A 25598-nucleotide genomic window follows, 5' to 3' on the forward strand; every position below is an offset into this window, starting at 1 on the left:
ATAGATTACACCGGAAATGTCTATACTGGACGTACTATGTCGGGGTCGCCCAGGTATGGTAACAAGTCTGAGTCTGAGAATTCTCTCTCCGATAATCCCAAAGTATATTTCTCCTTCAGTAACAGAGAGGAACCATTCGGAGTAGCAACTACTGAAATAAATCCTCTAGTAATGTTTTCTACCTCGTGGGAAAAACATATAATGCATCATAACTCCGAGTGGAGTATGAAAGGAAGCACAGGGCACTGCATGTGGGCCATAACATTTTGTGGGACACTAAAGGAGAAATGTGTCAACTAACTCCTAAGCAGCAAACACCCTAAAAAGGGTAGATGTAGAAAAAAAGTGAAATTTTGAAGAAAAAATTGACACATACGGTCTCTTGAAATTTTAAAGGTAAGTTCTTAGTACTGTGTGCAGAAGTAAGCAAATTAGCATGTCAACATTGTTGTCCATAGACACTGCCATGACATTCAGGAAACAATGTCTTGTGCAGCAAATCCAGATGGAAACTGCAAGCAACCGCAGAGCACTGCACACTTGTTTAATCAACCTGCCTCACATACGGCAGAATAATGAAATAAAAACTGAACCAATTGCAAATAAAAATCCACATATGGCAAGAGGTACTGTCCCTTTAAATGTTAAAAAGTAACGCATCTTCATTTTTATTAAAGCAAACATTGAAGATGTATGAGGAACTTGTCAGTCCATCTAAGCCTTTAGCTTGACCTAGCAGACAACCTGCCTATACCGAAGCTGAACACATAGCGCTGAACTACAGCGCAAACATTTAGTCACAAAGTCCTCCGTGTCTTCTGATAACCGGAAGGGACAATAAGTAAGAGTCTCTCTACACAGAGCCATCCTCCACTCCTAGCGTAGCCAGAACTGTTAGGAGGGAGGAGAGAAAGCCTTGGCACCGTTTACCAACTCGTTAGCATCATCCAAATTATCTCCCGGTCGCCATTGTTTGAGCAAAGGCGCCGGGTGTAAAAGGCTAAAACTTACGAAGTATCTCAAGATAAACTATGCACCACCGCAGTTATCACGGTAATGTTGCACCGGCAGAAAGAAGCATTGGCTCAGTTTTGACATTGCTAATCAGCTAATGTGTCAATTGATTAACCAAACACTCAAGCAGACTGTCATCAATACATAAATAAAAGGGAAAACATGTAACTGCCCGGTCTCCTTGTCACCCCCGGAATCAAGTAGACAGACTGATCAGCAACATGTGTCATACTCCCTTAGTGTCAAGCTTATTTATATTACAGTCAGTGCCTAGAAGAGTATAAGGGGTCAAAGCAACAATGCAAGCCCAAATGTAAAAGACTTCAAGCAGATATACTGTCTCTTTCAGCCAGGCAGCCCTATTATTAACCAGGGGAAAAAAGCGTAGCACATTGGGTGGATTCAAACTCTTAACCTTGAGTTTGTTAATCAGACATACTCCCCACTAAGCCACAGGAGAGGCTCTAAAAGATAAGCCAGCGTTTTGACTGCCTAAATGTCCCCTGCTAACTAGGGGAGTCTGAATCCAATTTAAATGAGGTCAAATGTTAATTTAAGAAAGTGCCCAAACTTTCTCTGAGATCTCTATCCCCAGAACAAAGGTTAGCACTTACCTAATTGTCTGCCTGGCAGCAAGGCAGTTCCCAGGTTTAAGAGGTCCTCTCCCTCTCATGGACCTGGAAAGAAACGAAAGTCCTGAGTAAAATGCTTCAGGTTTTTTCAGTCAGGGCAGCATCAGTATGGAAGGCGCAGTGAGAATTATGTCCCACCAGTTCCAATTGCTTTAAAGCCACCAAAAGCTCTACTGTAGAGACTGATATGAACTACGGATACACCCTAGAACAAAGCAGCACTCTCTGGCACTACTTTAAAAATAATAAACTCTTGATTGAAGAATCTTTTCTAACACCTCACTTTGCCCCTTCCTATCACTAACGTAGGCAAAGAGAATGACTGGAGTGGAGGGAAGGAGCTATTTAACAGCTCTGCTGTGGTGCTCTTTGCCTCCTCCTGCTGACCAGGAGGTGAATATCCCATTAGTAATTAAGATGATCCGTGGACTCATCGTGTCTTAAAAAAGAAAGCATATAAGCATATGTGGACTGTCTTGGATCACACAAAATAATCCTCATCTGTGATGTAAAGATGTCAATTGTGCAATGTGGTTTTAGGTTTATAGTCTACCGTGTATGAAAATATCTCTCCCTCTAACCCCCTCTCTGTGATGCCTTAATTTTAGAAAAGAAACTGGGTGTCTTAACCATATCCTCTTCTTTTAGAGATTTACTTAACCTGGGAGTTTCTTACATTTCTAAGCAATTATTTTGCAGTTGTATTTGTTTTTATCTTGATGTCAAAAGAATATCGGATAGGCACTTGTTTTTATGACCTACCTTTAGACAGTCTTGTCAAAGTTCAGGTGAAAAATACTCAGATTTCTGGTTAGCAAGAAGCACTGATAGATGGTGTAAAAAAAAAAAAAAAAAAAAAAAAACTGTCATTCAGAATGTGCTATACATTGATGAAAAGTTTCCATGATTAGTTTTATCTCCACAATCAAAATGTTTTGTTTTAGAAAAAAAGACCAGACTTCTTAATTTGGCAGCAAAACTTTTAATTGGGTACAATTCTTTAAAATAAATATTACAATTTAGTATAGAGCAGATGGTAAAGAAACAAACATCCCCATTAACATCAAGAAACCCTGCTAAATGCACTAGTGGAAAATAATACAATTATTCTTACATTATCTACATAGTATTATTGGAAATCAGTTGATTAGATTACAAGCTAGACGTTACAAAAATGTGTTACCAAATGCTGCCATATATACAAATGTAATGGTTTTCCCTCCCAAAGAGAAATTATGTAGCAGTATATATAAAATTTCACATAGACAATTGTCTATATACACTATTTATACTTTATATATTGTAAATGACTACAACTGTTCATAAATGCATTATATCTCAAGACCATTTTGTTTTATATAACACACTCCAGCATATCAATTATATCTATCCCAGGGGCAATCAATTTCCTCCCTTTAAATGGAATATGGATATAATGATGTAAAAGGTTACAATGAAAGAAAACCCTTGGAATATAGAATTATGAACACAAAGAAAATACCCAAAAAATTATTTTTAAAACACCGCCCTCTAAAGCCAAATACTTGTTTTCCTTTTAAGAACATTCATTTGAATGAATAAGGTGCTATGTTATTTTTATAATATTCACATTTGGTACACTGGTGAACCTCGTAAAGTGTATCTGCTAGTATAATTTGACTAACAAAAAAAAAAGTCTTATTCAGAACTAGGCGATGACAAAAATGCAGCAGTTGTCCGCAAATCAGCAGCCATATTTAATAGCATCTGTATAAAGCACCAAACATAAAATAAATGTGAATGAGTTAAATATATTACATAAAGAAACACAAAATGTATAGAAATAGTATGGTCACAAAGAAACACAAAATGTATAGAAATATTATGGTCACAAATTCAAATAATTATTTTTTAGTTATTACATTTTTTTCCATCAATATTAAAAACAGATGTAAGAAACAGGATTAAAGGGTCTCATTTGCAGTTAAGACTGTGGTTCCCATAAACACATATGCAAGAACATGTAAAAGGTGCAAGTGGAAGAAGAGAAGTTCCAAGATGCTACAAACAACAATGTTGTCCAATGTCCAGTATACAAGATATCACACTGCACTCTACTGTACTCTGGGAGATTCCAACAATATTGATGTAGGAGCTCTGAAGCATGATATAGTCGAATAGAGGTAGTTAAAGGGACACTGAACCCAATTTTTTTCTTTTGTGATTCAGATAGAGCATGAAATTATAAGGAACTTTCTAATTTACTCCTATTATCAAATGTTCTTTATTTTCTTGGTATCTTTATTTGAAATGCAAGAATGTAAGTTTAGATGCCGGCCCACTTTTGGTGAACAACCTAGGTTGTCCTTGCTGATTGGTGGGTAAATTGCATGCTTTATCTGAATCACAAAAGAAAAATTTTGGGTTCAGTGTCCCTTTAATAGCATTAGCTGTAACTAACCTCAACATTTCACATTATGTTTATTTGTATTCATCTTATGATTTCATGGAAGTATAACTATTGATGTATGAAGTAGACACAGTTTTATATTGTCTAAGCTCAGTTATCTATTATAATGTAAAGCACTCCAGTCTTAAGCTATTTCCTCCTTCCGATCGACAGGTTCAGAGAATGAGCAATATATAATCATGTGGAAGGCAACACTGGGTATCTGCAATTTGCAAGATGGTTATGATCATCTTAGGATGTGGGAACAAAAGTGATCTAATGAAAAGGAAATCACTTGATTATAGAATGTATTCAAAGCATAAAGAAAAAAAAGAAAGAAAATCTGTATATGAATTCCAAAATCAAAACTATGAACTAAACAGTTTAAAAATATATTACATTTATAAAGATAAAAAAGTTAGGATTGGACTATAGAAATGTTTCCTTCAATGAAACGGCTGGAAAGCAGCACATCAATACATGAAGACATACAAGTGCCATTTGTACAGGGGGAAATGCATGATGGGGCTGACATGTAAGTTCAACTTCAAGATACCAACCACAAACAGAAAAACTATCTGAACACAAAACAAAATGTTTTTTTCTTCCATTCGGAAAGTAGCATGTTATATTTTCTTGGTGTGATATGGAGATAACTTGCAACACATCTGTATTTAGTCAGAGGCCAGTAGCACGCAAGCCACTATTTATTGATCAAGGCTTATGAAATTCTACTGAAAGTGCTCTTTAAATAAACACAAGAGCTACAATGCTAAAACAATATTAAACTAAAGCCACAGCAGCAGACAATTGTAGTGCATTTATGCATAGAAAGGCATTCTCATTACTGAGCTATTTGGTGCTAAAGATTGTAGTAATACAACTTACACGAAAAGATACTAATACAAACATGTTTATGGATTTATTTTGTTCCTTTAGCTTCATATTTTAAGATGCTCAGAAGCACAATGAAGAGGAATGGCCATGCTCTGACTTGGACTGTACCTTTAAATCACTTACAGAAATTAAAAAATAAAGAGCAAACAAAAGTAAAAAGCACTTGATAAATAGTTTTGTTTATATATTCTGCAGACATTCAAGCAAAAAAAAAAGTTAACTGTAGATTGCTGCTTTAAAAACTCTTTAGTTCCTCTAGAAAAAAAATACACTGGGTAATACGGAAATACATTACCCTTTCAAGCACAAAAATTGCTTTAAACCAGAAAAAAGTGCACATCACATTTATTAAGAGGAACCATCCCACCATTGGTATTTTTGGAATCTCATAGTCCATGTTTACAAGAATAAATTTTCCTACTGTGTTCGCATTTACCATTATTTTGGTGATATAAGTTACAAAACTAGGAGCAACGCTGACTTTACATAGGTCTATAAGGTTTCCTTCAAAGCAATGGCTGTTGATAGTAACTAGGGGGTTGCTGGGGAACAGAATGGAGAGGTGCTGTCATTGTGTAGCCAGACGCAGGAGGCATATTAGATGTAGTGTTCTGATAAACAGACATATCCGCTGACATTCCCACGGGAAGGCCATAGGTTTGGGCACCAGCAGCTTGCGGGAGACTTGAACTCTGGTTTATATAAGGAAGATTTGTGGCTGTGTCTTGACCAGTACTAAAAAAAAAAAAGAAGCAGATATAGTTACATATATTGTAAGCAATAAACTAAAATTACTTTATATATTTCACCTGCATTTATCAACAAATAAGGCTATTTCTTTCTGTAAATCTCCAACAACCAATTTGCTGCCTTTGATACTGTTGACCACCATCACCTGTCCAAAACCCTCCATATGTCTGGCATTTCCAACACAGTCCTATTGTGCTTTTCTTCCTATACTTCTCCAGAACATTATCTGCTCTTTTACCCCTCTGTCAGAGGCGGTCCCCTTTTTTGGTCCCATTCTCGGTCCAATCTACACATCATCCCTAAACTCCATAATAAAGTCCCACGTTTCAGAATTATCTGCATGTGGATTAACCCACAACTCTCTGCATCAGACCAATCCTCTGTGTTTTTCGCTTGCCTCACTAGCTGTATCAAGTATTTCATCCTGGAAATATTTTCATTATGTAAAGCTCAACAGCTCCAAAAACTGAGCTCATCCTCTTTTCCCCTTCATTCAATATTTCTACCAGTCAAATCACACTTACTGTTGACAACATTGTAATTATATTAACTACATGTGCCTGCTGCCCTATGGACAAAATTTAATTTGCTTCCAATCCTTAACCCCTTGTAAATATTTTTAAAATTGGGCACTTTTTCACACAATACAGAACTAAGATTATAATCCTTTCAATCCTCTCTGGTCTCCGAAGCTATCATCAGTCTCCTCACCAATTCATCATGAATGATCTGTCAGACTAATCTTCCTTATAAATAGCTCCACATGTTGCCTTCTCTGCCAATACTTCCACTGGCTTTCTTTAGCCTCAAGAAGAAAATTCAGTCTACTTTCTAACATACACTTTATCCTTTTACATCTCTACTCTTGGTTGCAAATATTCTCCTATCCACATCAACTCTCTGCCCAAGACATACTTCTTTCCTCCTCTCTTGTTTCCCTTAGATTCCTCTCTGCAGGAATTTTCTAGAACTATTTTATTGCTTCACGCAATCCCTAAAAACAACCTCAGATCCCTTTTCCATCAGTTCTGTTTGCACTCCCCTTACCACGTACAGTCATAAGACCACCTGTCCTGTATATCACATTTACACAAGGTGATCTACATCAGATGGTTACTCATGGGCAGTGTCTTTAACTCCTTTATCATTTTTGTATCTGTCTTTGTGAACCGCTCTTACTTTTACACTGCTGTAGAATATAGTCAAGCTTAACAAATTCATATTATTAAATGATGATGATGATAACAACCACAACAACAACCACCACCACAACAGTCATCCAGTGTTATTCTGTATCATATTAAATCTATCAGTTTATGCTTGTGTATACATTTTTTATTACTTTAGTTTATGGTACAGAAGGTATCTAAGTATTGCTTATATTTTGAAGGTAAAAAACTCTTTATCCAAACAGCTTGTGACCAAAAAAGGTTTGGATTTCAGAATAGTTTGGATTTTGGAATATTTGCATCTGTAAAATTGGACAGTATGCAGAGGGGATGGAACCAAACTTAACCAACAATATCTTATGTCATTTGGGCAATGTCATAATACAGCTTATACATGTAACCTGAAGGTAATTTTAAAACTATTGTATACATAGTAAAGTTCTGTAATCAGAAGGGTAGTAGTTTTTGTTGTAAATAGAGACTAGCATTTGTATTTTAGAACACATAAAGCAAAATAAAGACACATGCAGAGATGATTGTGACTTACAGGTGTGTGGGGGGGGGGGGGAAAAATAGTAATAATAAATGAACTTTTAAAAATATTAATTAAAAAGTTTGGATTTCCAGATTTGGGATTTGTACCTGTACTATCATGAAATGTCAAAAAGTCATTCATGTGGGGCCTCTATTTAAAAGGATTTCAAACTCTAAAAAAAATAAAAATCTATGTATATGAAATAACTAAACTTTTTAAACATGTTAAAATAATTTTGTATAAAAAAATATATATACTTTAGTTTAATGGAACATAACACAAAAGGAAACTGCTGTAATATGTTAAGAATATTATAGTATTGCGCTGTTGCTAGTATATAAAACTGTATGTTAACCCACTGCAAAGGGGTCACACACAGTTATAGTCAGCTAGAGAGCATCACTGCACTACTGGAAGTTAGCAGAACAAGTGTACAGCCAACAATCAACAGCACTGTGCAAGTTGTTAACTTTCATGACTGATGGTGGCTTTAATTCACAGCATCTATATCTCCATTGGCAACCTATGTGCCCGGGAACTATCCTGGATAAAGGTTCACAATCACTTGGCCAACAAGAAGTATTATACCTTTGTTGAAGCCATTTAGCGCTTTGGTGAGACCATCTGCCCCCACGCTGTATATAGTTCTGAATGGAACACTTTTTTTTTCAACTATTTGATTGCATAATTTACTCAAAAAGGATGACTTCAGAGAATGATTACTCAGCTTGTGACATAGTATATACAGGTATACCTTGCTCATATAGCCGATTACGGGCCTGAACCCCGCTGTTTTAGCTTTCTTTTCACTTGCAAATGTGTGTAAAAAAAATTGAAAACATGTTTGAAATTTTATATATATATATATATATATATATATATATAAGGTGTGCAATAGCGCTAAGTTTAGTTTAACAATAGCACAGCACAGCAGTCATTTAGTATTCAACAAAAACTGTACAGTACCAGTAAAAATGACAATTACTGTAGTAAAATTTGCCAAACTACAACACTGAGACCCAGAGTGCCCTGTAATTCTATAAACCGAGTGAATAGTGCATAACAAAATGGTGCTAGTCGCTTTTCTCGCAATATCACAATGAATACAGCACTGTTTCAAAATCCTTGGAGGTTGAACTTCAGGTCCACATTAGCGATGTATTAGTGAAGCGCTCTAAAGTGAGGTATAACCTGTACCCTAAAAGCTCAGATCCTATCAGCATCTGGAAATGGCGATACAACATGTGCTGTCACAATTACAGGCTCTGGTTAACCTGTGCGCAGAAGCTACACTGGCAGAACACAGGTATTGAGCAGTGTGACTTCTGTAAACAGTTTGGAAATTATGTTCTCTAATTGGAGTCCTGTGCGTCGACTGCTGCACTCTGATGTGGGGATCTACAACATTTACATCGAATTCAGCTGAAAAGAGGCTGAAAAAAAAAAAGGAAATTTATGCTTACCCGATAAATTAATTTCTTTTACGATATGACGAGTCCACGGATTTCATCCTTACTTGTGGGATATTAACCTCCTGCTAACAGGAAGTGGCAAAGAGCACCACAGCAGAGCTGTATATATAGCCCCTCCCTTCCCCTCCACCCTCAGTCATTCAGCCGAAGGTATAGGAAGAGAAAAGTTAAGGCTAAAAGGTGCAGAGGTGACTGAAGTTTACCAAAAATAAATAAATCTGTCTTAAAAAGAACAGGATGGGCCATGGACTCGTCATATCGTAAAAGAAATTAATTTATCAGGTAAGCATAAATTTCCTTTTACAAAGATATGACGAGTCCACGGATTTCATCCTTACTTGTGGGATACCAATACCAAAGTAAAAGGACACGGATGAAAGGGAGGGACAAGACAGGAACCTAAACAGAAGGCACCACTGCTTGAAGAACCTTTCTCCCAAAAATAGCCTCAGAAGAAGCAAAAGTATCAAATTTGGAAAAAGTATGAAGGGATGACCAAGTCGCAGCCTTACAAATCTGTTCAACAGAAGCATCGTTTTTAAAAGCCCATGTGGAAGCCACAGCCCTAGTAGAATGAGCCGTAATTCTTTCAGGAGGCTGCTGTCCAGCAGTCTCATATGCCAGGCGGATGATACTTCTCAGCCAAAAAGAAAGAGAGGTAGCCGTAGCTTTCTGACCCGTACGCATTCCAGAATAAACAATGAATAATGAAGATGATTGACGGAAATCCTTGGTTGCCTGTAAGTAAAACTTCAAGGCACGGACCATGTCCAGATTATGTAACAGACGCTCCTTCTTGGAAGAAGGATTAGGACACAATGAAGGAACAACAATTTCCTGATTAATTTTCTTATTTGAAACAACCTTATGAAGAAATCCAGGTTTGGTACGTAAAACCACCTTATCAGAATGAAATATAAGATAAGGCGAATCACATTGTAAAGCTGAAAGCTCAGAAACTCTTCGAGCAGAAGAAATAGCAACTAAAAACAGAACTTTCCAAGATAATTTAATATCTATGGAATGCATGGGTTCAAACGGAACCCCCTGAAGAACTCTAAGATCTAAAATCAAACTCCAGGGAGGAGTAATAGGTCTAAATACAGGCTTAATTCTAGTTAAAGCCAGACAAAAAGACTGAACATCCGGCACATTTGCCAAACGTTTGTGAAGCAAAATTGACAAAGCAGAAATCTGTCCCTTTAAAGAACTTGCTGATAACCCTTTCTCCAATCCTTGGAGAAAAAACAGAATCCTAGGAATCTTAGTTTTACTCCATGAGTAACCCTTGGATTCACACCAATAAAGATATTTACGCCATATCTTATGATTACTAGATCCGCATACCAAGTCCTTCGTGGCCATGCAGGCGCTATCAGGATTACTGAAGCTCTCTCCTGTTTGATTCGACCAATCACGCGTGGAAGGAGAGGAAATGGTGGAAACACATAAGCTAGGCTGAACTTCCAAGGCACTGCCAGGGCATCTATCAGTTCGGCCTGTGGATCCCTTGACCTGGATCCGTATCTTGGGAGCTTGGCATTCTGTCGAGACGCAATTAGATCCAACTCTGGTCTGCCACATCTGAGAATCAGTGAGGCAAATACCTCCGGATGGAGTTCCCACTCCCCCGGATGAAAAGTCTGACGACTTAGAAAATCCGCTTCCCAATTTTCTACTCCTGGGATGTAGATTGCCGACAGATAACAAGAGTGGGTCTCCGCCCATCGGATTATCTTGGATACTTCTGTCATCTCTAAGGAACTCTTTGTTCCCCCCTGATGATTGATATATGCCACAGTCGTGATGTTGTCCACATGGAACCTGATGAATTTTGCCGAAGTCAACTGAGGCCACGCCAGAAGCGTATTGAATATTGCTCTCAGTTCCAGAATACTGATTGGAAGAAGTAGAGACTCCACCTGAGTCCAAACACCCTGAGCCTTCAGGGAGTTCCAGACTGCACCCCAGCCCAGAAGGATGGCATCCGTTGTCACTATCACCCACGAGGGTCTGCGGAAACAAGTCCCCTGGGACAGATGATCCGGTGACAACCACCAAAGAAGAGAGTCTTTGGTCTCTCGATCCAGATTTATCTGAGGAGATAAATTCACATAATCCCCATTCCACTGTCCAAGCATGCACAGCTGCAGCGGTCTGAGATGAAAGCGGGCAAGCGGAATTATATCCATTGCTGCTACCATTAATCCAATGACTTCCATGCACTGAGCCACTGATGGCCGATGAATGGACTGAAGTGCTCGGCAAGTATTCAGAATCTTTGTCTTTCTGACCTCTGTCAGAAAAATTTTCATGTCTACCGAGTCTATAAGAGTCCCCAAGAATGGAACCATTGTCCGTGGAACTAATGAACTCTTTTCTATGTTCACTTTCCAACCGTGAGATCTCAGGAAAGACAATACTATGTCTGTGTGAGATTTTGTCAATTGATAATTCGACGCCTGAATCAGAATGTTGTCCAGATAAGGCGCTACTGCTACGTCTGAGAACCGCTAAAAGAGACCCCAGAACTTTTGTGAAAATTCTGGGTGCTGTGGCAAGACCAAAAGGAAGAGCCACGAACTGATAGTGTTTGTCCAGGAAGGTAAACCTTAAGAACCGATGATGATCCTGGTGAATAGGGATATGAAGGTATGCATCCTTCAAGTCCATGGTAGTCATATTGACCCTCCTGAACCATAGGTAAGATTGTTCGTATAGTCTCCATTTTGAACGATGGGACTCTGAGAAATTTTCTTTAGACACTTGAGATCTAAAATGGGTCTGAAAGTGCCTTCTTTTTTGGGAACTACAAAAAGATTTGAGTAAAACCCCTGTCCCAGCTTTGGAACAGGACAAATTACTCCCATGGTATAGAGGTCTTTTACACAGAGTAAGAACGCCTCTCTCTTTATCTGGTCTACAGATAATCGTGAAAGATGAAATCTCCCCCTTGGGAGAAAATCCTTGAATTCTAGTTAAAAACCCGTGGCCAAGCCTGAGCAAAGAGAGAAAGTCTGCCCCCTACCAGATCCGGTCCCGGATCGAGGGCCACCCCTTCATGCTGTCTTGGAAGCAGCAGCGGGCTTCTTGGATTGTTTACCTTTATTCCAAGTCTGGTTGGGTCTCCAGACTGACTTAGATTGAGCAAAATTCCCTTCCTGCTTTGTGGAGGAAGAAGAAGCAAAGGGTCCTCCTTTATAGTTTCGAAAGGAACGAAAATTATGCCGTTTACCCCTCATTTTAACAGACTTATCCTAAGGTAGGGAATGACCTTTACCTCCAGTAATGTCAGAAATGATCTCCTTCAACTCAGGCCCGAATAGGGTCTTACCTTTAAAAGGAATAGCCAAAAGCTTAGATTCTGATGACACATCAACAGACCAAGATTTGAGCCATAACGCTCTACGCGCCAGAATGGCAAAAACATAATTTATGTAAGAACTTACCTGATAAATTCATTTCTTTCATATTGGCAAGAGTCCATGAGCTAGTGACGTATGGAATATACATTCCTACCAGGAGGGGCAAAGTTTCCCAAACCTCAAAATGCCTAAAAATACACCCCCCACCACACCCACAATTCAGTTTAACGAATAGCCAAGAAGTGGGGTGATAAGAAAAGAGCGAAAGCATCAATAAGGAATTGTAATAATTGTGCTTTATACAAAAAAAATCATAACCACCACAAAAAAAGGGTGGGCCTCATGGACTCTTGCCAATATGAAAGAAATGAATTTATCAGGTAAGTTCTTACATAAATTATTTTTTCTTTCATGTAATTGGCAAGAGTTCATGAGCTAGTGACGTATGGGATAGCAAATACCCAAGATGTGGAACTCCACGCAAGAGTCACTAGAGAGGGAGGGATAAAAATAAAGACAGCCAATTCCAATGAAAAAATAATCCACAACCCAAATCAAAGGTTTTAATCTTTATAATGGAAAAAACTGAAATTATAAGAAGAATAATCAAACTGAAACAGCTGCCTGAAGTACTTTTCTACCAAAAACTGCTTCTGAAGAAGAAAAAAACATCAAAATGGTAGAATTTAGTAAAAGTATGCAAAGAAGACCAAGTTGCTGCTTTGCAAATCTGATCAACAGAAGCTTCATTCTTAAAAGCCCAGGAAGTAGAAACTGACCTAGTAGAATGAGCCGTAATCCTCTGAGGCGGGGATTTACCCGACTCTACATAAGCATGATGAATCAAAAGTTTTAACCAAGAAGCCAAAGAAATAGCAGAAGCTTTCTGACCTTTCTTAGGACCAGAAAAGATAACAAATAGACTAGCGGACAGGGTTATGAAGCAGCGGTCTTTAGACCGCTGCTTCATAACTTGTGTTTCTGGCGAGTCTGAAGACTCGCCAGAAACACGGCCCTTCAAGCTCCATACGGAGCTTGATAAATGGGCCTGTAGAAGTATTTCTGAAATCTTTAGTAGCTTCAACATAATATTTCAAAGCTCTAACCACATCCAAAGAATGCAAAGATTTTTCCAAAGAATTCTTAGGATTAGGACACAACGAAGGGACAACAATTTCTCTATTAATGTTGTTGGAATTCACAACCTTAGGTAAAAATTCAAATGAAGTCCGCAAAACCGCCTTATCCCGATGAAAAATCAGAAAAGGAGACTCACAAGAAAGAGCAGATAATTCAGAAACTCTTCTAGCAGAAGATATAACCAAAAGAAACAATACTTTCCAAGAAAGTAACTTAATATCCAGAGAATGCATAGGCTCAAACGGAGGAGCCTGTAAAGCTCTCAAAACCAAATTAAGACTCCAAGGAGAGACTGACTTAATGACAGGCTTGATACGAACCAAAGCCTGTACAAAACAACGAATGTCAGGAAGATTAGCAATTTTTCTGTGAAACAGAACAGAAAGAGCAGAGATTTGTCCTTTCAAGGAACTTGCAGACAAACCCTTATCCAAACAATCCTGAAGAAACTAAAATTCTAGGAATTCTAAAAGAATGCCAAGAGAAATTATGAGAGGAACACCATGAAATGTAAGTCTTCCAAACCCGGTAATAAATCTTTCTAGACACAGATTTAAGAGTCTGCAACATAGTATTGATCACTGAGTCAGAGAAACCTCTATGACTAAGCACTAAGGGCGCCATGTACTAAGGCGTCAATTTGTTCGCACAGACCGTATCGAAATAACCCGCCGGCATTCGCACCATGCAGATGGCACTTCGTTACATGAATGTACTAAAAACCAAGCCGTAAAATTTCGCGTCTATTGTGTGTCGAAGACAATCGGATTATTGATAACTTTGAAGCTTCGTTCGGCGCGAAAGAGCAAAGTTAAGAAGCAGTCTGCGACCTGATTGGTTTAGTTCTTTACCCACGTGACGATCTAGGTGTCATAATCGCCAGACAAGCGGCAACATCTGGCTGCTGACATGTATAAGAATGTGCATTTTCCAAGAAATCTTAGAATATTGTTTATTTACTTTTCGGTATTCACTTTGACAAGATGGCTTGCTCCGGAGATTCTGCTACTTCTAAGAAGACTCGCAACCCTAACTTCTCGCATCAACAGAATGTTGTACTTGTTGATCTAGTACTCGAATATTATGACAATATTTATGGTAGTCGAGTCAAGCAAACCCCAGGCGCTCGTAAGAAGATTATTTGGGAGAAAATTAGTGACGCAGTGAGTGCTCAAGGACCCACTAAAAAAGATATTGAGTCCTGCAAAAAAAGGTTCAACGATATCAAGTCAAACTAAATCCAAAATTGCCAAAGAAAAGCAATATGCCCGAGGTAGAAAAAGTGTCTCCATCTTCATTCACTGATCCAAAAACCAATAATGCTACAATAGCAGTCTAGTCCTTTCACTTAAGTACTTCTACCTGGCATCAGGTTGATACCCCCTATAGTTTTCTATTGTATTCGCTACCAAAATGGTTGCGAAGCAAATCACGCGAAGTTACAGTGAAAGTTGGAGCGGGCGGATTAGTTGTAACATTCATAATTTCCGATTACAGCGAATTTACGTGCGATCGAACGTGCAGTAAGTGGAAAAAGGCTTCGGAACGATGAGTTGAGTAAAATTACGATCGCTGATGAAAATAGTGGTTTTTCGAGCAGATCACAGATTGATACATACGAGAAGCAGATCGTGAGCGAATTTTGACGCGGAAATACAGACGGACGGTCACTTCGAAGCTTAGTACATGGCGCCCTAAGCGTTCAATCTCCATACCTTCAAATTTAATGATTTGAGATCCTGATGGAAAAAGGACCTTGAGATAGAAGGTCTGACCTTAATGGAAGTGGCCAAGGTTGGCAACTGAACATCCGAACAAGATCCGAACAAGATCCGCATACCAAAACCTGTGTGGCCATGCTGGAGCCACCAGCAGAACAAACGAACGTTCCATTATGATTTTGGAAATCACTCTTGGAAGAAGAACTAGAGGGGGAAAGATATAAGCAGGTTGATAATTCCAAGGAAGTGACAACGCATCCACTGCTTCCGCCTGAGGATCCCTGGATCTGGACAGATACCTGGGAAGTTTCCAGTTTAGATGAGAAGCCATCAGTTCTATTTCTGGAAGCCCCCACATCTGAACAATCTGAAGAAACACATCTGGGTAAAGAGACCATTCTCCCATATGTAAAGTCTGACGACTGAGATAATCTGCTTCCCAATTGTCTATACCTGGGATATGAACCGCAGAGATTAGACAGGAGCTGGATTCCGCCCATTCAAGTATCCGAGATACTTCTCCCATAGCCTGAGGACTGTGAGTCCCACCTTGATGATTGACATACGCCACGGTTGTGACATTGTCTGTCTGAAAAGAAATAAACGATTCTCTCTTCAGAAGAGGCCAGAACTGAAGAGCTCTGAAAATCGCACGGAGTTCCAAAATATTGATTGGTAATCTCGCCTCTTGAGATTTCCAAACCCCCTGCGCTGTCAGAGATCCCCAGACAGCCCCCTTAACCTGAAAGACTCGCATCTGTTGAAATCAAAGTCCAGGTTGGACGAAGAAGAGAGGCCCCTTGAACTAAACGGTGGTGATTTAACCACCAAGTCAGACATAGTCGAGTATTGGGAATTAAGGATATCAATTGTGATATCTTTGTATAATCCCTGCACCAAAGGTTCAGCATACAAAGCTGAAGAGGTCTCATGTGAAGACGAGCAAAGGGGATCGCGTCCGATGCTGCAGTCATGAGACCTAAAACTTCCATGCACATAGCTACTGAAGGGAATGATTGAGACTGAAGGTTCCGACAAGCTGAAACCAATTTCAGACGTCTTTTGTCTGTTAGATTCAGTATCCATGACTTTGTCTCTATTTGGAATCCCAAAAATGTTACCCTTGTCTGAGGAATCAAGGAACTTTTTGGTAAATTGATCCTCCAACCATGTTTTTGAACAAACAACACAAGTTGTTTCATGTGAGATTCTGCAGAATGTAAAGACTGAGCTAGTACCAAGATATTGTCCAAATAAGGAAACACCGCAATACCCTGCTCTCTGATTACAGAGAGAAGGGCACCGAGAACCTTTGAGAAGATCCTTGGAGCTGTTGCAAGGCCAAAAGGAAGAGCAACAAATTGGTAATGCTTGTCTAGAAAAGAGCATCTCAGGAACTGATAGTGATCTGGATGAATTGGAATATGAAGATAAGCATCCTGTAAGTCTATTGTGGACATATAATGCCCTTGCAGAACAAAAGGCAAAATAGTCCTTATAGTCACCATCTTGAACGTTGGTATTCTTACATAACGATTCAAAATTTTTAGATCCAGAACTGGTCTGAAAGAATTCTCTTTCTTTGGTACAATGAGTAGATTTGAATAAAACCCCAGACCCCGTTCCAGATATGGAACTGGCAAAATTACCTCAGATGACTCCAGGTCTGAAACATTTCAGGAAAGCCTGAGCCTTTACTGGGTTCACTGGAATACGTGAGAGAAAGAACCTTCTCACAGGTGGTCTTACCTTGAAACCTATTCTGTACCCTTGAGAAACAATGTTTTGAATCCAATGATTTTGAATTGAATTGATCCAAACATCTTTGAAAAATCGTAATCTGCCCCCTACCAGCTGTGCTGGAATGAGGGCCGCACCTTCATGCGGAATTGGGGGCTGGTTTTGATTTTCTAAAAGGCTTGGATTTATTCCAGACTGGAGAAGGCTTCCAATTGGAAGCCGTTCCTTTAGGGGAAGGGTCAGGCTTCTGTTCCTTATTCTGACGAAAGGAACGAAAACGGTTAGCAGCCCTAAATTTACCCTTAGATTTTTTATCCTGAGGCAAAAAAACTCCCTTCCCCCCAGTGACAGTTGAAATTATAGAATCCAACTGAGAACCAAATAATTTATTACCATGGAAAGAAAGAGATAGCAACATTGACTTAGAAGTCATATCTGCATTCCAAGATTTAAGCCATAAATCTCTTCTAGCTAAAATAGCTAAAGACATATACCTGACATCAATTCTAATGATATCAAAAATGGCATCACAAATGAAATTATTAGCATGTTAAAGAAGCTTAACAATGCTACATTATGATCTGGTACTTGTTGCGCTAAAGCCTCCAACCAAAAAGTTGAAGCTGTAGCAACATCAGCCAAAGAAATAGCAGGCCTAAGAAGATTACCTGAACATAAATAAGCCTTCTTTAGAAAAGATTCAAGTTTCTTATCTAAGGGATCTTTAAAAGAAGTACTATCTGCCGTAGGAATAGTAGTACGTTTAGCAAGAGTAGAGATAGCCCCATCAACTTTGGGGATTTTTTCCCAAAACTCCAATCTATCAGCCGGCAAAGGGTACAGTCTCTTAAACCTTAAAGAAGGAGTAAATGAAGTACCCAAACTATTCCATTCCCTAGAAATTACATCTGAAATAGCATCAGGAACTGGAGAAACCTCTGGAACAACTACATGAGGTTTAAAAATACCTGACCTACTGCGTTTACCCTGTAACACTGGTAATTTTGGGTAATACCTCTGTAAGAGTAGTTGACATAACTGCAGCCATTTCCTGCAGAGTAAAAGCATTAGACACACTAGAAGTACTAGCCGTTGCTTGTGTGGGTGTTAAAGGTTGCGACACTTGGGGAGAATTAGATGGCATATCATGAATCCCTTCAGACTGAGAATCATCCTTAGGCATACTTTTATTACTTAAAATATGCTTCTTACATTGTAAGGCCCTTTCCGTACAAGAGGTACACAATGTTAGTGGGGGTTCCACAATGGCTTCTAAACACATAGAACAATTCGTATCCTCAATGTCGGACATGTTGAATAGACTAACAATATCTTAAACACTTTGAACAATTTTTCAAAAAAATGTAAAAAATAAAAAAGCATACAATTTTTCCAAAACCGCTAAAAAAGCTAAATAACTAAATCTGTTTAGCAACACATATTTAATGTGCCCAAAAATTATTGCACCTAAGAGCAATAGGCAAAATTAACCTTATCAGGACATTTATAGTGAAAAAATACTATTTATTCCAAAAAAAAATCACTGCTGTGGCGCCTCCCTGCCCTTAAAGTACTTGAAAACAACTGTACCACGATACGCTCATCAGAGCATAAGTTTAGGCCTAACCGGAGCTCATGCCTGATGCCTAATGAGCCAAAATGTACTGCGCCAGAGCGCGCGAAAAATAGGCCCCGCCTATTAAGGGCGATCACAAACAAATCCAAAATACTGCATAGGAAGCGGTTAGAACAAAAAAACCAAGTGGTCCCAACAGAAACTCATAATGCTGCAGCCCTTAATAAAATAACGAGCTGCCTCTCCCAGTGTCCATAACAAACACCCAATATGTCACACAAAAAAAGTTTTAAATAAAAGATTTAAAGTAACACCTTTTTTCCTTTAAAAACACAATTTATGCTTACTTGATAAATTTATTTCTCTTGTGGTGTATCCAGTCCACGGATCATCCATTACTTGTGGGATATTCTCATTCCCAACAGGAAGTTGCAAGAGGACACCCACAGCAGAGCTGTAATATAGCTCCTCCCCTAACTGTCATAGCCAGTCATTCAACCGAAAACAAGCCGAGAAAGGAGGAACCATAGGGTGCAGTGGTTACTGTAGTTTAAATTTAAAAATTACCTGCCTTAAAATGACAGGGCGGGCCGTGGACTGGATACACCACAAGAGAAATAAATTTATCAGGTAAGCATAAATTGTGTTTTCTCTTGTAAGGTGTATCCAGTCCACGGATCATCCATTACTTGTGGGATACCAATACCAAAGCTAAAGTACACGGATGAAGGTAGGGACAAGGCAGGAACTTAAATGGAAGGAACCACTGCCCGTAGTAAAACCTCTCTCCCAAATATAGCCTCCGAAGAAGCAAAAGTATCAAATTTGTAAAATTTTGAAAAAATATGAAGCGAAGACCAAGTCGTCGCCTTGCAAATCTGATCAAAAGAAGCCTCATTTTTAAAGGCCCAAGTGGAAGCCACAGCTCTAGTGGAATGAGCTGTAATCCTTTCAGGAGGCTGCTGTCCAGCAGTCTCATAGGCTAAGCGGATTAAGCTTCTTAGTCAAAAAGAAAAAGAGGTTGCCGAAGCCTTTTGACCTCTCCTCTGTCCAGAGTAGACAACAAACAAAGCAGATGTTTGACGAAATCTTTAGTAGCTTGTAAGTAAAACTTTAAAGCACGGACCACGTCCAAATTGTATAACACAAGGATGGAACAACAATCTCTTGATTGATATTCTTGTTAGATACCACCCTAGGTAAGAACCCAGGTTTGGTACGCAGGACTACCTTATCCGTATGAAAAATCAGATAAGGAGAATCACATTGCAAGGCAGATAGCTCAGAGACTCTACGAGCCGAGGAAATAGCTACCAAAAAAAGAACTTTCCAAGATAAAAGCTTGATATCTATGGAATGAAGAGGTTCAAACGTAACTCCTTGAAGAACCTTAAGAACCAAGTTTAAGCTCCATGGTGGAGCAACAGGTTTAAACACAGGCTTGATTCTAATTAAAGCCTGACAAAATGCCTGAACGTCTGGAACATCTGCCAGACGCTTAACTAGCTGACAATCCTTTTTCCAAACCTTCTTGGAGAAAAGATAATATCCTAGCAATCCTGACCTTACTCCATGAGTAACCCTTGGATTCACACCAATAAAGATATCTACACCATACCTTATGGTAAATTTTCCTGGTGACAGGCTTTCGTGCCTGTCTTAAGGTATCAATAACTGACTCAGAGAAGCCACGCTTTGATAAAATCAAAGCGGTCAATCTCCAGGCAGTCAGCCTCAGAGAAATTAGATGTGGATGGTTGAAAGGACACTGAAGTAGAAGGTCCTGTTTCAGAGGCAGAGACCATGGTGGAAAGGATGACATGTCCACTAGATCTGCATACCAGGTCCTGCGTGGCCACGCAGGTGCTATCAGAATCACCGATGCTCTCTCCTGCTTGATCTTGGCAATCAGTCGAGGGAGCAGAGGAAACAGTGGAAACACATAAGCCAGGTTGAAAGACCAGGGCGCTGCTAGAGCATCCATCAGTGTCGCCTTGGGATCCCTGGACCTGGATCCGTAACACGGAAGCTTGGCTTTCTGGCGAGACGCCATGAGATCCAGTTCTGGTTTGCCCCAACGATGAATCAGTTGTGCAAATGCCTCCGGATGGAGTTCCCACTCTCCCGGATGAAAAGTCTGACGACTTAGAAAATCCGCCTCCCAGTGCTCTACACCTGGGATATGGATAGCTGATAGGTGGCAAGAGTGAATCTCTGCCCAGCGAATTATTTTTGAAACTTCTAACATCTCTAGGGAACTTCTCGTTCCCCCTTGATGGTTGATGTAAGCTACAGTCGTGATGTTGTCCGACTGAAATCTGCTGTACCTCAGAGTTGCTAACTGAGGCCAAGCCTGAAGAGCCTTGAATATCGCTCTTAGTTCCAGAATATTTAATGGAAGGAGAGACTCCTCCTGAGTCCACGATCCCTGAGCCTTCAGGGAGTTCCAGACTGCACCCCAACCTAGAAGGCTGGCATCTGTCGTAACAATTGTCCAATCTGGCCTGCGAAAGGTCATACCTTTGGACAGATGGACCCGAGATAGCCACCAGAGAAGAGAATCCCTGGTCTCTGACTGAGCATGCATAGTTGCAGCGGTCTGAGATGTAAGCGTGCAAACGGCACTATGTCCATTGCCGCTACGATTAAGCCGATTACTACCATACACTGAACCACCAAAGGGCGCAGAATGGAATGAAGAACCCGGCAGGAATTTAGAAGCTTTGATAACCTGGACTCCGTCAGGTGAATTTTCATTTCTACAGAATCTATCAGAGTCCCTAGAAAGGAAACTCTTGTGAGTGGAGATAGAGAACACTTTTCCTCGTTCACTTTCCACCCATGCGACCACAGAAATGCCAGTACTACGTCCGTATGAGACTTGGCAATTTGGAAGTTTGACGCCTGTATCAGGATGTCGTCTAAATAAGGGGCTACTGCTATGCCCCGCGGCCTTAGGACCGCCATAAGTGACCCTAGAACCTTTGTAAAGATTCTTGGGGCTGTAGCTAATCCCAAGGGAAGAGCTACAACTGGTAATGCCTGTCTTAAAAGGCAAACCTGAGAAACCGATGATGATCTTTGTGTATCGGAATGTGAAGATAAGCATCCTTTAGATCCACTGTAGTCATATATTGACCCTCCTGGATCAGTGGTAGGATGGTACGAATAGTTTCCATCTTGAACGACGGAACTTTGAGGAATTTGTTTAAGATCTTTAGATCCAAAATTGGTCTGAAGGTTCCCTCTTTTTTGGGAACCACAAACAGATTTGAGTAAAAACCCTGTCCCTGTTCCTCCTTTGGAACTGGATGGATCACTCCCATAACTAGGAGGACTCGTACACAGTGTAAGAATGCCTCTCTCTTTATCTGGTGTGCAGATAATTGTGAAAGGTGAAATCTCCCTTTTGGGGGGGGAAGCTTTGAAGTCCAGAAGATATCCCTGGGATATAATTTCCAACGCTCAGGGATCCTGAACATCTCTTGCCCACGCCTGGGCAAAGAGTGAAAGTCTGCCCCCTACTAGATCCGTTCCCGGATAGGGGGCCGTTCCTTCATGCTGTCTTAGAGGCAGCAGCAGGCTTTTTGACCTGCTTACCTTTTTTCCATGTCAGGTTTGGTCTCCAGATTGTCTTGGATTGAGCAAAAGTTCCCTCTTGTTTATTATTAGAGGAAGTTGATGCCGCACCTGCCTTGAAGTTTTGAAAGGCACGAAAATTAGACTGTTTGGCCCTAGATTTGGACCTGTCCTGAGGAAGGGCATGACCTTTTCCTCCAGTGATATCAGCAATAATCTCCTTCAACCAGGCCCGAATAGGGTCTGGCCCTTGAAGGGAATGTTAAGTAGCTTAGATTTTGAAGTCACGTCAGCTGACCATGATCTAAGCCATAGCGCTCTGCGCGCCTGTATAGCAAAACCAGAATTCTTAGCCGTTAGTTTAGTCAAATGAACAATGGCATCAGAATAAAAGAATTGGCTAGCTTAAGTGCTCTAAGTTTGCCAAGTATGTCATCCAATGGAGTCGCTACCTGTAAAGCCTCTTCCAGAGACTCGAACCAGTACGCCGCAGCAGCAGTGACAGGGGCAATGCATGCAAGGGGCTGTAGGATAAAACCTTGTTGAATAAATATTTTCTTAAGGGTATTACCCCTGGGAGTAAGCATGATACCAGTCGTTATCTAAAAAAAAAAAAGCACAACTGTCCTCGACAGGGATAGTAGTACGCTTTACTAGAGTAGAAACTGCTCCCTCCACCTTAGGGACTGTCTGCCATAAGTCCCATGTGGTGGCGTCTATTGGAAACATTTTTCTAAAAATAGGAGGGGAAGAGAACGGCACACCTAGTCTATCCCATTCCTTATTAATAATTTCTGTAAACCTTTTAGGTATTTGGAAAAACATCAGTACACACCGGCACTGCAAAGTATTTATCCAGTCTACACAATTTCTCTGGCACTGCAATGGTATCACAGTCATTCAGAGCAGTTAAAACCTCCCTAAGCAACACGCGGAGGTGTTCAAGCTTAAATTTAAATGTAGAAATATTAGAATCAGGTATCTTTCCTGAGAAATTAACATCACCCACTGACTGAAGCTCTCTTTCCTCAGCTTCTGCATATTGTGAGGCAGTATCAGACATGGTTCTTAAAGCGTCAGTATGCTCTGCATTTTGTCTCACCCCAGAGCTATCTCGCTTACCTCTAAGTTCAGGTAGTCTGGCTAATACCGCTGACAGTGTATTATCCATGACTGCCGCCATGTCTTGTAAAGTAAACGCTATGGGCGCCCTAGATGTACTTGGTGCCATTTGAGCGTGAGTCCCTTAAGTGGGAGTCAAAGGGTCTGACACGTGGGGAAAGTTAGTCGGCATAACTTCCCCCTCGTCAGATTCCTCTGGTGATACATTTTTTAAAGACAGAAAATGATCTTTATTGCATAAAATGAAATCAATACATTTGGTACACATTCTAAGAGGGGGTTCCACCATGGCTTTTAAACATAATAAACAAGGAGTTTCTTCTATGTCAGACATGTTTATACAGAATAGCAATGAGACTAGCAAGCTTGGAAAACACTTTAAATCAAGTTAACAAGCAAATATAAAAAAACGGTATTGTGCCTTTAAGAGAAACAAATTTTGTCAGAATTTGAAAAACAGTGAAAAAATGCAGTAAATCAAACGAGATTTTTACAGTGTGTATAATAGGCTAACAGAGCATTGCACCCACTTGCAAATGGATGATTAACCCCTTAGTTCAAAAAACGAATCAAAAAAACGAAATAAACGTTTTTTAACAGTCACAACCAACTGCCACAGCAAGCTGTGGCCCTACCTTCCCCAATAAACGACTTTGGAAAGCCTTTGGGCCCTTTAGAGATGTCCTATAGCATTCAGAGGGCCTTTGAGGGCCTTTGAGGGAAGCTGGATGTTTGTAATTTTAACTGCACCAACTGTAACTTTTATACTACAACAGTGGAAATTGTTTCTAGTCAAAATTTAAGCCAGCCATGTGGAAAAAACTAGGCCCCAATAAAGTTTTATCACCAAAGCATATATAAAAACGATTAAACATGCCAGCAAACGTTTTATATTGCAATATCATAAGGGTATTACCCCTGGGAGTAAGCATGATACCAGTCGTTATTAAATCACTGTATTCAGGCTTAACTTACATTAATCCGGTATCAGCAGCATTTTCTAGTGTTTTCCATCTCTAGAAAAAATTATAACTGCACATACCTGATAGCAGAATAAACTGCACGCCATTCTCTCGCTGAAGTTACCTCATCTGTGTAATCCCCTCAGACATATGTGAGAACAGCAATGGATCTTAGTTACAACCTGCTAAGATCATAGAAACCTCAGGCAGATTCTTCTTCTATTTACTGCCTGAGATAAAATAGCACAACTCCGGTACTATTTAAAAATAACAAACTTTTGATTGAAGAAAATAAACTAGCTATATTTAACCACTCTCTCCTACAACATCCTTGCTTGTTGAGAGTTGCAAGAGAATGACTGGCTATGACAGTTAGGGGAGGAGCTATATTACAGCTCTGCTGTGGGTGTCCTCTTGCAACTTCCTGTTCGGAATGAGAATATCCCACAAGTAATGGATGATCCGTGGACTGGATACACCTTACAAGAGAAACCAGGTTTACTTTAACCCCTTTTATAGCAAAGAAAAATGTCAGCCATTCTGATATAACAGGTCTCCTCAGAAAAAAAGACTAAACATACCTCAATGCTTATAGCATGCAGCTGTTCTCCACTCTGAAGATTTCTTACACTACCTTCAGTAATCTATGGGAACTAATGTGGATCTTAGTTACGTCTGCTAAGATCATCAACCTCAGGGCAGAAAACTTCTTCCATATCCCCCTGAGGAAAATAGTACACACCGGTACCATTTGAAAATAAAAAACTTCTTGATTGAAGAAACTAAAACTAACACCTCACTTCACCTCTTTCTAGTATAACACAGCCAAAGAGAATGACTGAGGGTGGAGGGGAAGGGAGGGGCTATATATACAGCTATGCTGTGGTGCTCTTTGCCACTTCCTGGTAGCAGGAGGTTAATATCTCACAAGGATGAAATCCGTGGACTCGTCATATATAGCACTCACAACGTGTAATGTGTTTGTTTAATTGAGCAAAGTGAAAAAAAAAAATTAAAAACGTAACTTTTATTTAGGTATAAAAAAAAATTAAAATTGCAGATGCTCCCCCTAATGATGGGTTGTAATTGGAAATCTTTTTCAAGAGATTATTCTTATTTCAAAGAATTCACATATTGTTTTGAGCAAAAAAGGTTGTCAAAATTCATAAATAGTATGACAGAATTACTTAATACCGAGTAAAATAATTGTACCCCTTAGTACCAATAAATTATAATTGCCTTTTAATACAGATTTATATAGTTTAAGGAGCAAGAATTTCTAAATGCTACTCCTAATAACAGAGTGTAATTATAAGTATTTTTCAAGAGGTTATTATTATTATTTCAAAAGATTCACATATTGTATTAGCCACTAAGCTATGATTAGAAAAGATGGTCAAAATTCATAAAGTATACGATAGAATTACTGATTACCACTTAATTCCAAAAAATTATTATTATTACCTTTTAGTACCGATTAGTATAGTTTAAGTAGC

The 25598-nt window shown here is 39.5% G+C and overlaps 1 protein-coding gene across 1 annotated transcript in view; it reads right to left on the minus strand.

Annotated features, from left to right (window-relative positions):
* Window positions 1-2605: 2605 nt before the first annotated feature.
* The window catches only part of STAM2 (signal transducing adaptor molecule 2), a 315996-nt gene continuing 293003 nt past the window's right edge, over window positions 2606-25598 (minus strand). The window contains exon 14 of the mRNA XM_053698304.1: window positions 2606-5706. Coding sequence (XP_053554279.1) covers window positions 5478-5706 — 229 coding nt within the window. The 3' untranslated portion in view covers window positions 2606-5477. The remainder of the gene's footprint in view (window positions 5707-25598) is intronic.

Source organism: Bombina bombina, chromosome 1 (genome assembly GCF_027579735.1).
Source record: "Bombina bombina isolate aBomBom1 chromosome 1, aBomBom1.pri, whole genome shotgun sequence".
Classification (NCBI taxonomy): Eukaryota; Metazoa; Chordata; class Amphibia; order Anura; family Bombinatoridae; genus Bombina; species Bombina bombina.